This window comes from Bos mutus, unplaced genomic scaffold, assembly GCF_027580195.1.
Source record: "Bos mutus isolate GX-2022 unplaced genomic scaffold, NWIPB_WYAK_1.1 CTG300, whole genome shotgun sequence".
In the NCBI taxonomy this organism is placed as follows: Eukaryota; Metazoa; Chordata; class Mammalia; order Artiodactyla; family Bovidae; genus Bos; species Bos mutus.
The window spans coordinates 68,089-82,685 of NW_027219792.1; the positions used below are offsets into that span (position 1 = coordinate 68,089).

Genomic DNA, 14,597 nt, shown 5'->3' on the forward strand with positions numbered 1-14,597 from the left:
CCTCAAAGGACTTTGGGGCCTTGATGACGTCACTCAGCTTCCAGACTTCAGTGTCTTCATCGTTAAACCAGGTCTGGGAATCATTGCTACACAGATTTGTTGTGAAGATATAACTGAGCTTCCCAAGTGGTGCTAGTGGTAAAAGACCTGCCTGCCAATGCAGGAGACATAAGAGATGCAGGTTCAAATCCTGGGTCAGGAAGATCCACTGGAGGAGGGCATGGCAACTCACTCCAGTATTCTTGCCTGGAGAATCCCACGGACAGAGGGGTGTGGTGAGCCACAGTCCATGGGGTCACAAAGAGTCTGACACGACTGAAGAGACCTACCACACACAACTGGGTGAGATAAGGTTTGTGCCTTATGAACAACAACAACAAAAATGCTCAGTCATCAGGAACTGTTATTATTCTTAATGATTGGGTTACTGGCCTTTGGATCTTATTTCTGCTTAATAGAAAGAGTAACACCTTCTGGAATGACTTTACTCTTTAATTTCTGCTTATGTGTTCATGGTCCTTGGTGATTTTCTTTACATATATTGTTTACAATATAAACTAAATTGTTCATATAAATATAAATAGTAGAGCAAAGAAACAAAAATAGAAAAAAACACAATAGGAATTTGGGGAAAAGTGTAACAGAGACATATATCTAATGTTTCCACAAAAGCAAGAAGAAAGAATACTACTTTTTTGTACTTTGATTTCATGTTACTCTCCCAGCAACTTCTTTCCTGACCACGACCTTGTACACTTACTTACCAGTCTGCCACCAAGACCTCTGGCCTTTTTTCTCAGCCCTCCACACACTCTTGGCTATTTTCTTCCTCTCCTTGAGGACAGGGCCTGTATCTCTTGTTTCTGCTCTTCTCATGCTTGTTACAGCCCCTGACAAGTTACACAAGTACTGATAATAATTCCTAACATTTGTGAAATCATTAACACATTTTAGCCCCTTATCTGCAGAGAAGGCAATGGCGTCCCACTCCAGTACTCTTGCCTGGAAAATCACATGGATGGAGGAGCAGTCCGTCCTACTGCTGGTAGGCTGCAGTCCATGAGTTCTCTAAGAGTCGAACAGACTGAGCGACTTCGCTTTCACTTTTCACTTTCATGCCTTGGAGAAAGAAATGGCAACCCACTTCAGTGTTCTTGCCTGGAGAATCCCAGGGACGGGGGCTCCTGGTGGGCTGCCATCTATGGGGTCTCACAGAATCGGACATGACTGAAGCAACTTAGCAGCAGCAGCAGCAGCCCCTTATCTGACCATTTCCTGCTAACCCTCACATTTCTGTTGTTATCCTTACCTGACACATTTAAAAACTGAGGCACTGGGAACTTGTCCCACTTATCAAGTAAGGGGCAGAGCCAGGAGTCAGATTTTGTGTGTGCTTGATTGTTTTTTCAGAGTGTTTCAATTGTATAGTAAGATAGTAGTGTGTATTTATTAAGCATAGATTTTTAATTTATCCTTCACTCTCCTCTTTGGCTAAAATTATATAGACTAGAAACAAAGTATCAGAAAGAGAAATAAAGGAAACAATCCCATTGACATCACATCAAAGGGGAAAAAAATCTAGGAATAAATCTACCTAAGAAGGCAAAAGACGTTTAGTCCAAAACCTGTAAGATACTGATGAAAGTAATTGAAGATGATACAAACAAAAGAAGATATTCTGTGTTCTTGGATTGAAAGAATCAATATTGTTAAAAATAACCATACTACCCAAGATAATTTACAGATTCAGTGCAATTTCTATCAAATTACTGGTGGCATTTTTCAAAAAACTAGAACATTTTTTTTTTAATTTGTATGGAAACAGAAAATACCCAAACAGCCAAAACAATCTTGAGAGAGAAGAATGAATCTGGAGGAATCACAGTCCCTGACTTCAGGCTATATTGCAAAGTTACAGTAATGGAAAAAGTATGTTACTGTCACAGAAACCAGACACATAGATTAATGGGACAGGATAGAAAACCCAGAAATAAACCCACACACTTATGGTCAATTAATCTAAGACAAAAGAGGTAAGAATATGTAATGAAGAAAAGACAGTCTCTTCAATAAATAGTGTGGAGAAATCTGCACAGTTCAGTTCAGTTCAGTAGCTCAGTCATGTCCGACTCTTTGTGACCCTATGGACTGTAGCACGCCAGTCTTCCCTGTCTATAACCAACTCCTATAGTTTACTCAAACTCATGTCTGTTGAGTTGGTGATGCCATCCAACCATCTTGTCCTCTGTCGTTCCCTTCTCCTCCTGCCTTCAATCTTTCCCAGCATCAGGGTCTTTTCAAATGAGTCAGTTCTTCACATCAGGTGGTCAAATTATTGGAGCTTCAGCATCAGTCCTTCCAATGAATATTAAGGACTGATTTCCTTTAGGATGGACTGGTTGGATCTCCTTGCTGTCCAAGGGACTCTCAAGAGTCTTCTCCAACACCACAGTTCAAAAGCATCTATTCTTCAGTGCTCAGCTTTCTTCACAGTCCAATTCTTACATCCATACATGTCTACTGGAAAAACTATAGCATTGACTAGATGGACCTTTATTGGCAAATTAATGGCTCTGCTTTTTAATATGCTGTCTAGGTTGGTCATAATTTTTCTTCCAAGGAGCAAGTGTCTTTTAATTTCATGGCTGCAATCACCATCTGCAGTGATTTTGGAGCCCCAAAATATTAAATCTGCCACTGTTTCCACTGCTTCCCCATCTATTTGCCATGAAGTGATGGCACTGGATGCCACGATCTTAGTTTTCTGAATGTTGAGCTTTAAGCCAACTTTTTCACTCTCCTATTTCACTTTCATCAAGAGGCTCTTCAGTTCTTCTTCGCTTTCTCCCATAAGTGTGGTGTCATCTGCATGTCTGAGGTTATTGATATTTCTCCCCACAATCTTGATTCCAGCATGTCCTTCTTCCAGCCCAGCGTTTCTCATGATGTACTCTGCATATAAGTTAAATAAGCAGGGTAACAATATATAGCCTTGACATACTCCTTTCCAAATTTGGAACCAGTCTGTTGTTCCATGTCCAGTTCTAACTGTTGCTTCCTGGCCTGCATACAGATTCCTCAAGAGGCAGGTAAGGTGGTCTGGTATTCCTGTCTCTTTCAGAATTTTCCACAGTTTATTGTGATCCACACAGTCAAAGGCTTTGGCATAGTCAATAAAGCAGAAACAGATGTTTTTCTGGAACTCTCCTGCTTTTTCAATGATTCAGTGGATATTGGCAATTTGATATCTTGTTCGTCTGCCTTTTCTAAATCCAGTTTGAACATCTGGAACTTCATGCTTCATGTACTGTTGAAGCCTAGCTTGAAGAATTTTGAGCATTACTTTGCCAGTGTGTGAGATGAGTGTAATTGTGCGGTAGTTTGAGCATTCTTTGTCATTGCCTTTCTTTAGGATTGGAAATCTGCACAGCTACATGTAAAAGAATGAAATTTGAACGTTCTCTAATGCCATATACAAAAATAAAGTCAAGATGAATTAATGACCTGAAGACCTGTAAGACAAAATTCTTTGTCAGATAAGATCCTAGAAGAAAACTTAGGCAGAATAATTGTTGACATAAATCACAGCAATATTTTCTTGGATCTGTCCTCTAAAATAATGGAAACAAAAGCAAAAATAAACAAATGGGACCTAATTAAACATAAAAGTTTTGTACCACAAAGGAAACCATTAAAAAAATACTGAAAATACAACCTATGGAATAGAAGAAAATACTTGCAAATGATACAAATATTAATTTCTAAAATATTTTAACAGGATTCAAATTTAAGAGACTCCCAACTCCAGAGCCTTAGCAGTGAATTGCTCAGCTTGTGACTTCAACTGGCTGTTGACTGTGGTCCATGAAACTGCTTCATATCATTATTTCATGTGTGCATGCACACCACACACACACACATGCACACAGGCACAAAAACTTCACAAAACAATACTGCTCTTGCTCTGTGCTCTGATATCCTCTGTGCTACCAGTTCTATTCTAATTCATATAAAAGACAAAATGATGGTCACAAGCACTAAATCGATTTCATGACCATTGACTACACCTGCAGTTTAACAGACACTGCTTTTCATTGTCCCCTGTTGGGCTGGGCTCCTGGTCCATGTTAGCATCATATGAGGAACTTCACTGTTGTTCCAGATTCTTCATAGCAACCCCACAAGGCTAACCCCAGTTTCCAATAAGTGAACTGAGTCTTGGGAAGATTAATAACTTACCCTGGGCCTAATAACTAGTGAACAATAGAATCAGAACTTAAAACTGTCTGATTCCAAACTTTTTTTTTCAATAAATGTTGTTCAGTTGCTAAGTCGTGTCTGACTCTGTGACCCCATGAACTGCAGCAAACCAAGCTTCTTTGTCCTTCACTATTTCCTGGAGCCTGCTCAAACTCATGTCTATTGAGTCAATGATGCCATTCAACCATCCCATCCTCTATCACCCCCTTCTCCTCCTGTCCTCAATCTTTCCTAGCATCAGGGTCTTTTCCAATGAGTCAGCTCTTCCCATGAGGTGGCCAAAGTATTGGAGCTTCAGCTTCAGCATCAGTCTTTCCAGTGAATATTCAGGGTTGATTTTCTTTAAGATTGACTGGTTTGATCTCCTTGCTGTCCAAGGGACTCTCAAGAGTCTTCTCCAACACCACAGTTTGAAAGCATAAATTCTTTGGCAATGTTGTACTCATGAGATATTTTCCCCATTTTTTTCTACCATCCCACTCAAAAGAATTGCCCAAACTATAACAAGAGTGAATAATCATGGAGCAAAGCCATAAGATACTACTCCTACTGCCCTGTCCCTCATTTGGACAGTATCAGTTAAGAAATGTGTTATTCACTTATATGTCATGGTCTAATAAGTGAGAGGAGAAAATACTCAAAATCTTATCCCTCCCCAGCCAAGAGCCCTTTCTCTTTACAATGCCTTGCTGGCTCAGAGGTGGAGAAAATCTGTTACTGTGATTATTTGAAGTTACTTGTCTAAGTATGGAAAACTTATGTCTCTCTCAAGTAGGAAGCAATGATACTTGTGTTTCAATACCTTGATTTAGGGAACCTAGGAAGCTGAGAGCAGACACTGCAGAGGGGGAGCCCAGTGCTGTTTCTTTGAGTTGCCCCACTTAGGTGAGCCAGGCCCACATCATCTTCCCTGAATCCCTGCTCCCTGTGATCCTGGAAGCAGTGACCTTCGGTCTCTCTCTCTCTCAGAACTGAGGGAGATGTGATAACAGCAAGGACCTGGGTAGGAACCAGAGACAGGGGAGTGGAGATATAGACTGTCAGTCCTGGGGGGAACTTTCAAAGATGAATACTTCTTAAGAAGGTTCTCCTCAATTTCTGTTCAAAATTTCAGAAATAAGCAAAAATGAAATTTCTTCTTACATAATTTCCTTAAACATAACAGGAAGCCGAAGTATGTGTGTTCTTTGTGCTCAGGATCTGAAGTAGTTAAATATGTCCCCCAGAAAGAACACTGATTGAGATTATATTCAGGAAGTAGCCTGCTTACTTGAACGGATCTGGAAAATGGAGGGAAGATGGAGAAGAGAAGGAGGAGGAATATTGGGGACCAGCCTCCCCTCCTTGCCTGGCCACGTCTTTTATGTAAAACTCATGGAGACAGCTGAAGGATGAGAAATTGCCTGCATGTGGGAATCTTAGTGTTTATAATTATAAAGAGTAACACGTTTTTATAAAAATCTGAAGTAGAATGATGGTTATTCCCCTGACAAGAAACACTTCCCATTGTTTAGATGGTTGTTTAGTCTTTGATTCTAAATTCAAGAGTTTTAAGGGAGACCTTAAATTGGTCTTGGGATTTTTCAGTTCAGTTCAGTACTCATTCTGAAATATCCTATGACAAGTGACTTTCAGTGCTTTGGAGGCATATTGGCCACTTAATCAACTTTGTGCGAATAAATCTCCCTTTATAATGTCTTTTTAATTGTGGATTTTGTTCAGGGGTACATCTGTTTTGGTGGCAGACCCTGAGTCTTCTGCATTCATTTCTCTCTGACCAGACTTAAAACTGAGACGATATTGAAGGAAGGTTTGGAAGGCTTCCTGAGTATCATTCTTTCTCATGATTAGGGAAAAGAAATATCTGTCTTGATCTTTCTTCTCAGGTTTTTGTGAAGTGATGAGGAAAGTCCAGCCCCAAGTCTGCACAGGATTTGAACATGGTGATTCTGAGCAGTTCCGGGCATTTGTGGAAGAGTCAGGTCTCCTCTTGTTCCCACACGTGTGCATCCCCTTGTTTTGCCCTCTTCACTGAAAGGAGCCAATTGGCCTCTTCACTGCTGCTCATATTCTTGTGACATGGCTTACTAGAATCTTCTAGAAGAAAATTTAAATGGCCTACATTAGCTTATGTAGAAGATTTTTTCTTGAAACTCAGAAGGAGGCATATGGGGAACACATGTATACTAATTAAATAATTTTCTATTAAAAAAACGGAAAAAAGAAAAAATAAAGAGATGCACAAAGATGAGGCATAAAAAAAAAAAAAAAAAAGAAGGAGGCATATATTTCCAGTAATTTTCTTGTGGCTTCTCCAGAAGTAAAACAGGAAAAGCTAGTTAAATAATTTCATATGGCTCACTTCACAGTGGGTTTCAGGTCCTCCTGGACTTGCCGTTAATAATGAGATCGGGTGAGGCAGGTGATACTGACGCACAGGTGAGAGAACGTGGGGATCACCTGGTGCAGAATCAGAGGAGATCTCTCCATGGACAGAGGAGCTTCAGGCTCCAGGAGCTGATGTTCCCCTCGAATGTGTGGGGATATTCATTTCACACATATGGAGAGATTCCAGGTCCTAGAAGACAGTCTGACCAATGGGGAAAATACCTTAGTTTATTCTTCAGTGCCAATGTGTAAATAGTAGTTTACTTTGAGGCACAAACTTCTACTAATCATGCTCTTGGTATTTCCCCATCACATCAGGATTGACAGTTAATTTATGTAGATCTTGATGTTAAGTTTCTCATGTAATTATTTCCTCAGTTTGTGTGTGTGTTTAAGCAGATATTTATTACTGAGATGGAATTTTTTTTAAAAAATCAAATATTTCTTTGTTTTCATTTTTTTCTTAAGATGAAAAAACGTCAACACTTTCTTCTGTTAGTGTTCAATAGTCCGGAAGATATTTTGTAGAACACTTTGTACAATAGAAAATTATTTTAGAGATACTGTTTTGTAAACATATACTTGCAACTTTATTATTAATAATTAATGAATTTAGATGTTTTGTATTTTAATTTTGATATTCTGTACACATTGGAATAAAATGAAAAAAGAGGTTACAATAATAACATTCACTATTTTGGACTATTTAGGAACCTGTTTTATTCACTGGAACAATGAGGAAAAATCTGGATCCGTTTAACGAGCATATGGATGAGGAACTGTGGAATGCCTTAGAAGAGGTAATTTATTAATAGTAACTGTAATTAACTTGTTAGCATCAGTATTTGTGTGTTTTCATTTAGAGCATTGCAGATAATTAAGGGGAGTGTATCAGTTTCACTGACTTCATTTACCTCCTAGGAAAACACTGATGACATGCGTGCACTTAAAATGTGTGTATTGATGATGATGAAAATCAACAATATAATGCAACATGTTTTCATTTTAGCTTTTTCCCTGAAACCCTGAACAAATTAAATACATTATCTTTTCCTTAGCAGAGTACTCAATTAGATATTAAAACTGGAATTAAATTCTACTAGAGACTTAGTGCGGAGAAAGCAATGGCACCCCACTCCAGTACTCTTGCCTGGAAAATCCCATGGATGGAGGAGCCTGGTAGGCTGCAGTCCATGGGGTCGCTAAGAGTCGGACGCGACTGAACGACTTCACTTTCACTTTTCACTTTCATGCACTGGAGAAAGAAATGGCAACCCACTCCATTATTCTTGCCTGGAGAATCCCAGGGACGGGGGAGCCTGGTGGGCTGCCGTCCATGGGGTCACACAGAGTCGGACACAACTAAAGCGACTTGGCAGCAGCAGCAGCAGCAGTGACTTAGTGAATTAAAATTACTCCATTACACTCCAATATTAATTTTATTCCTCTGATCTTAGGGAACATCTACTAAGTAGAGACAATAGTAGTTTTTCCTTATTAACTAAAAGATGTAAACAAGATCATATCAATAAAATGTAGAGGTATCATAGGAAAGTGTTTAGAAAGGTAAATTATATAGTTGGAATTGATAATGATTATTTATTGGCAATTATATCATTTTAATGCTGTAGCATTAATTCAGGTAACAGAACCCTGGAACATCTGCTTGGAAATAAAAAACAATGCAGAATTTTCTGTTATTTGTGTCATGTTTTCCCTTGCTCCACTTCTTTGAATTTCCTCACCCTTGCATGAAAAGAAAATTTGACTATTAGGTTGCTGTCAGTTTGTATTTTAATACAGACTATTTTGTGTATTTGCACTCCTTTTACAAATAAGTTCTACTGATGCCAGAAACCCTAGACTTCTTTTTTTTAATTAATTTATTTTAATTGAAGGCTAATTACTTTACAATATTGTAGTGGTTTTGCCATACATAGTCTTTGCTTTTAAAAAGTAAGAATGAGCATTCCTATACATTAACAATGAAAGATCAGAAATAGAAGTTGAGAAAAACATTCCATTTACCACTGCAACAAAAAGAATAAAATACCTAGGAATAAACCTACCTAAGGAGACAAAAGACCTGTACTCATAAAACTACAAGGTACTGACAAAAGAGATCAATGATGATGCAAACCAGATGGAGGGATATACCATGTTCTTGGATTGGAAGAAACAATATTGTGAAATGACTATACTACCCAAACAATCTACAGATTCGATACAATCCCTGTCAAATTACCAATGGGATTTTTTTTTTTCTTTTTAAATTTTATTTTATTTTTAAACTTTTATAATATTGTATTAGTTTTGCCAAATATCAAAATGAATCTGCCACAGGTATACATGTGTTCCCCATCCTGAACCCTCCCCTCCTCCCTCCTCATACCATCCCTCTGGGTCGTCCCAGTGCACCAGCCCCAAGCATCCAGTATCGCATTGAACCTGGACTGGCAACTCGTTTCATACATGATATTATACATGTTTCAATGCCATTCTCCCAAATCTCCCCACCCTCTCCCTCTCCCACAGAGTCCATAAGGCTGTTCTATACATCAGTGTCTCTTTTTGCTGTCTCATACAGAGGGTTATTGTTACCATCTTTCTAAATTCCATATATCTGCATTAGTATACTGTACTGGTGTTTTTCTTTCTGGCTTACTTCACTCTGTATAATAGGTTCCAGTTTCATCCACCTCATTAGAACTAATTCAAATGTATTCTTTTTCATGGCTGAGTAATACTCCATTGTGTATATGTACCACAGCTTTCTTATCCATTCATCTGCTGATGGGCATCTAGGTTGCTTCCATGTCCTGGCTATTATAAACAGTGCTGCGATGAACACTGAGGTACACGTGTCTCCTTCCCTTCTGGTTTCCTCAGTGTGTATGCCCAGCAGTGGGATTGCTGGATCATAAGGCAGTTCTATTTCCAGTTTTTTAAGGAATCTCTACACTGTTCTCCATAGTGGCTGTACTAGTTTGCATTCCCACCAACAGTGTAAGAGGTTCCCTTTTCTCCACACCCTCTCCAGCATTTATTGCTTGTAGACTTTTGGATCGCAGCCATTCTGACTGGCGTGAAATGGTACCTCATAGTGGTTTTGATTTGCATTTCTCTGATAATGAGTGATGTTGAGCATCTTTTCATGTGTTTGTTAGCCATCTGTATGTCTTCTTTGGAGAAATGTCTATTTAGTTCTTTGGCCCATTTTTTGATTGGGTCATTTATTTTTCTGAGTTGAGCTGTAGGAGTTGCTTGTATATTTTTGAGATTAGTTGTTTGTCAGTTGCTCATTTTTCATAGAATTAGAGCCAAAAATTTTACAGTTTTAATGGAAACACAAAAGAATCCAAGTAGCCAAAGCAGTCTTAAGAAATAAAAACAAAGCTGGAGAAATTAGATTCCCTGACTTCAGAATATATTATTGAGTTGGCTGAAAAGTTTGTTACATAAGATTTTATGGAAAAACTTAAATTAACTTTTTGGCCAGTTCAATACAGAGCTAGAGTAATCAGGTTGGTATGGCACTGGCACAAAAATAGAAATATAGATCAATGGAACAGGATAGAAAGCTCAGGATGAACTCACACACCTGTGGTCAACTAATCTATGACAAAGTAGGCAGGAATATACAATGGAGAAAAGGCAGTCTCTTCAGTAAGTGGTGCTGGGAAAACTGGACAGCTAGGTGTAAAAGAATAAAATTAGAACACTCCCTAATACCGTATACAAAAATAAACTCAAAATGGATTAAAAACCTAAATGTAAGACCAGATACTATGAAACTCTTAGAGAAAAACACAGGGAAAAACACACTCTACATAAATAACTACTAAATATTTGATTGATCTTTTCATTTCAGAGACATTGGCATATTTCTTTAATCTTTTTTTTTGTTTGTTTGTTTTTGTTACACAGATCTGAGAGATTGATTGTTCACATTGGTTTGAATTGGTGTGGTTGTCATTTACTGTTACCCTTTCAGGGAAGCTCTGAAATCTGTAATATACAGATGAGCCTTGACTATGAGCAGGCAGATTTAGAGGTATGACCATTTCCAGCCAGTAATTCTGGTTTCTGAAGGATGTCACAACTGAGTTTTTATACACACACCCTGCTTTTCAGCAGCATATGGATTTTGTTTTCTTAAATTGGGTCGATTGCTTCACCTTCTCCTCCTGAAAAGCAGTGCACCTCTGATTTCATTTAAGTTTGTGAGTCTTTTACAGTAAAATTCTACAAGAGAAGAGGTGTGTAGAGCTGTTAATCATTAAATGTAAAGAACAACAGGATGATCCACTACTCTTGAATTCACAGGACAAATTTAATGGTGAAATTGGGACACATCTTAAAAAAGTAACTGGAAGTACTGGTAAATTATTTTTTTTAATTTGTTTCCCAGATTGAGATATTTTTTTCACAAATTCTCACGTAGCATTACTCTAGAATTTTAGAACATATTGTTTTATGAACAGAGAGGCAATGTTAATCTAAATTATAAAAATGCTGGAGTGGTAGATAATAGTAAGATCTATTTCTATTTAAACTACATTTGGGACTTTCTATAAAAATAAAGAAACATGAGCTTATTTCATGAAGTGAAGTATGTGGTTTCCATGTATTGCTTCTGGAATTAACTCTGTTAACTTTGATGATACCACTTAAAGAAATCATCCCATCATTATGTTTCTCTAGGAATTGATTGCATATGACTGTTTTAAAGAAAACTTACCAAATCTTTCATTGAAAAACATACAAATGTGATAAAGAAGTAATTCCAAGAGAATATGAATAAAGGGGTGATTTATCACTCTAAGTTATTGTTGTTCAGTTGCTAAGTCAGGTCCAACTGTGACCCCAAGGAGTACAGCGTGCCAGGCTTCCCTGTTCCTCACCATCTCCTGGATTTTGCCCAAGTTCATGCCCGTTGAATTGATGATGCCATCCAACCATCTCATCCTCTGTCTCCCTCTTCTCCTTCTGCCTTTAATCTTTCACAGCATCAGGGTCTTTTCCAATGAGTCAACTGTTTGCATCAGGTGGCCAAAGTATTGAAGCTTCAGCTTCAGCATCAGTCCTTCCAAAGAATATTCAGGGTTGATTTCCTTTAAGATTGATTAATTTGATCTCCTTGTTTTCCAAGGGACTCTCAATAGTGTTCTCCAGTACCACAGCTCAAAAGCATCGATTCTTCAGCATGCTGTTATTGTCCAGCTCTTGCATCTGTACATGACTACTGGAAAGACCATAGGTTTGATTATATGGACCTTTGTCAGCAAAGTGATATCTTTGCTTTTTTAACACACTGTCTAGTTTTGTCATAGCTTTCCTGCCCAGAAGCAATCATCTTCTAATTTCAAGGCTATAGTCACCATCTACACTGACTTAAGAGTCCAAGAAGAGGAAATCTATCACTGCTTCTAAATTTTCCCCTTCTATTTGCCACGAAATGGTGGGACTAGATGCCACGATCTTAGTTTTCTGAATGTTGATTTTAATCTGGCTTTTTCACTCTCCTCCTTCACCTTCATCAAGTGGTATCATTAAATCAATGAAGTCAGTTTTTAAGTGAACCAAAACCCCTAGTTATTAATTTGTAAATGATGCCTAACTGGATATGTGAATCCAAACTTACAGAGTTAACCTGAGAATGAGTAGGAGGGAACCACTATGTTTTCCTCTTTATGAACTTCAGTTAAAAGGAAAAGATGGCTTAAAAAAATTTTTTTAAGTCCTCTAGTTCTGTTTCCTCCTTCTTCCTTGGCAGAGATGGACATTCAGAAGGAAGACAGTCCTATGGATGCTGCCTGTCTCATCTTGGTTATTTTTCAAAATATGCTGAAAATACTTTTTTCATGTACTGAAAACTTGCTAACTTATTGTAAACTGATGAAAGTTCATCAGAAATTAGTGCTGATAGGGATGCTAAAAAGGAAAGGCAGCTCAAAAATATAACATGAGTAGTGCCTGAGGATGAAGCACTTTATCACTCAGAAGTTAAAAGATCACAGTATATAAAACTCTGGAAATGAATCATTGATATGTTGCTTCTGTTAAAAAATAAAACAAAACATCTTACATACTGAGATTTGGAATTAAAAATATAGTATGGGGTCTTCCCCAGTTTCTCAGTGATAAAGAGTCTGCCTTCAAAGGAGAAGTGGGATCAATCCCTGAGTTGGGAATATTCCCTGGAGGAGGAAATGGTAATCCACTCCAGTATTCTTGCCTGGGAAATCCCATGGACAGAGGAACCTGGCAGGCTACAGTCCATAAAGGTCCATGACTTAGCAACTAAACAATGACAACAATGTCATGTCAAAACTGGGAAGAAATCATACATTTAAATGTCTGACATTGATAGTGTCTCTGTTAGGACACAAGCGTGTCTCATCACACAGGAAACCAAGATACAGAAACCTGGGCATCAGCAGCCTGTGCATCAGGAATCACATGGTTCAGTCCTTGTGGTGGAGACAGGTCACATGTCCATTTCCCTGGGCCTTGTATTAGGTGAACTTCCTTTACTGCTGGCCCTGCTCTAGTGAAAGCTCTTCCCCATCTGTTGATTGCATTTCAGTGCCTCCTTCTGACCCACATCAGATTTTCTTTTTGAAAAGTAAGTAAGTTCCACAAAATTTGGAAACCACTTGACATCTGTGTTCCCCTCCTGTGAGGGGCGTCACAGAGTGCACACAGAGTGCACACAGCGATGATGGAGACAGGGCGCCTTATAAGAGTCCAGTTTATTATTTTTCAGTTTTGCTATATTCTATTATTTTCCCAAGCTCAAAAACAATCTGAAGTATTCTATACTGAGATGTATAGTTTTAAATAGGTATTATTTGTTCTATTTTCCTTAAATTATAACTTTTTCAGTGTTTTCCTTTGTTTAAAGTGTAATATGATATCTTGGAGTCAGTTAATTGTTATAAGAATATATCCTTTTTACAATTACACTTAATAAGAAAGCAGTGATAGATATAAATTATTTATCCATTTGAATTTAGTTTCTAATTTACAGAAACAGGTATGTCACGCAATTAGAGTCACTTATGTCTTCATTCATGTTGTTGCTGTTTGTCATGTCTGACTCTTTGCAACCCCATGAACTGTATCCCGCCATGCTCCTCTGTCCATGGGATTTCTCAGTCAATAATACTGGAGTGGGTTGCAATTTCCTTAGCCAGGGGATCTCACCCAGGATCAAACCTAAGTCTCCTGCTTGGCAGGCAGATTCTTTACCACTGAGCCACCAGGGAAGCCCACCTTCATCCAGCCAACAAATATCTACTGAGAGCTTTTTAGGCAATGTTTCAGATTCTGGGGCTGTCACAGTCATCAAGAGACAAAATGTCTGTCCTTCTGGAGCTGAAATTCTCCTGGAGAAGCTGAAAAGCAAGCCAATGCATATGTAACAAAATCTCAGTGCTGATACATGCAAAGGAGAAAAGCGAAGCAGAACCTGAGGAGGGGCTAGCCAATAGCATTATTAATAATGGGCACTATATATTGATCTGTTACAAATTCTGCATGTACTGACTCACTTAATATTCTTAACACTGTTAGGAGGTACACACCTTCATAATTATGATATTATAGTCTTACTTAGAGTTTAGGAAGATAAGACAGATTAGGTTCAGGAACTTACCCAGTTGGCACAGCCAGGTAAGACTTATCCCCAGGCTGCCTGGCTTAAAGTCTCCAATTTATTTTTGTTTGGCTGCAAAAAAAAAAAAAAAAAAAAAATAGTCAACAAAAGAGTCTAATATGTGGTACTTTGGTGCAATCTCAGAAATGACAGAATGATCTCAGTTTATTTCCAAGGGAAACCATTCAGTATCACAGTAATCCAAGTCTATGCCCCAACCACTAATGCCAAAAAAGCTGAAGTTGAACAGCTCAATGAAGAGCTAGAAGACTTTATAGAACAAAAACCA

General features: G+C 38.3%; 1 protein-coding gene across 1 annotated transcript in view; it reads left to right on the top strand.

Annotated features, from left to right (window-relative positions):
* Nucleotides 1–14,597, top strand: part of LOC138986951 (ATP-binding cassette sub-family C member 4-like) — a 91,024-nt gene that overhangs the window by 65,988 nt on the left and 10,439 nt on the right. The window contains 1 exon segment of the mRNA XM_070366927.1: nt 7,359–7,448. Coding sequence (XP_070223028.1) covers nt 7,359–7,448 — 90 coding nt within the window.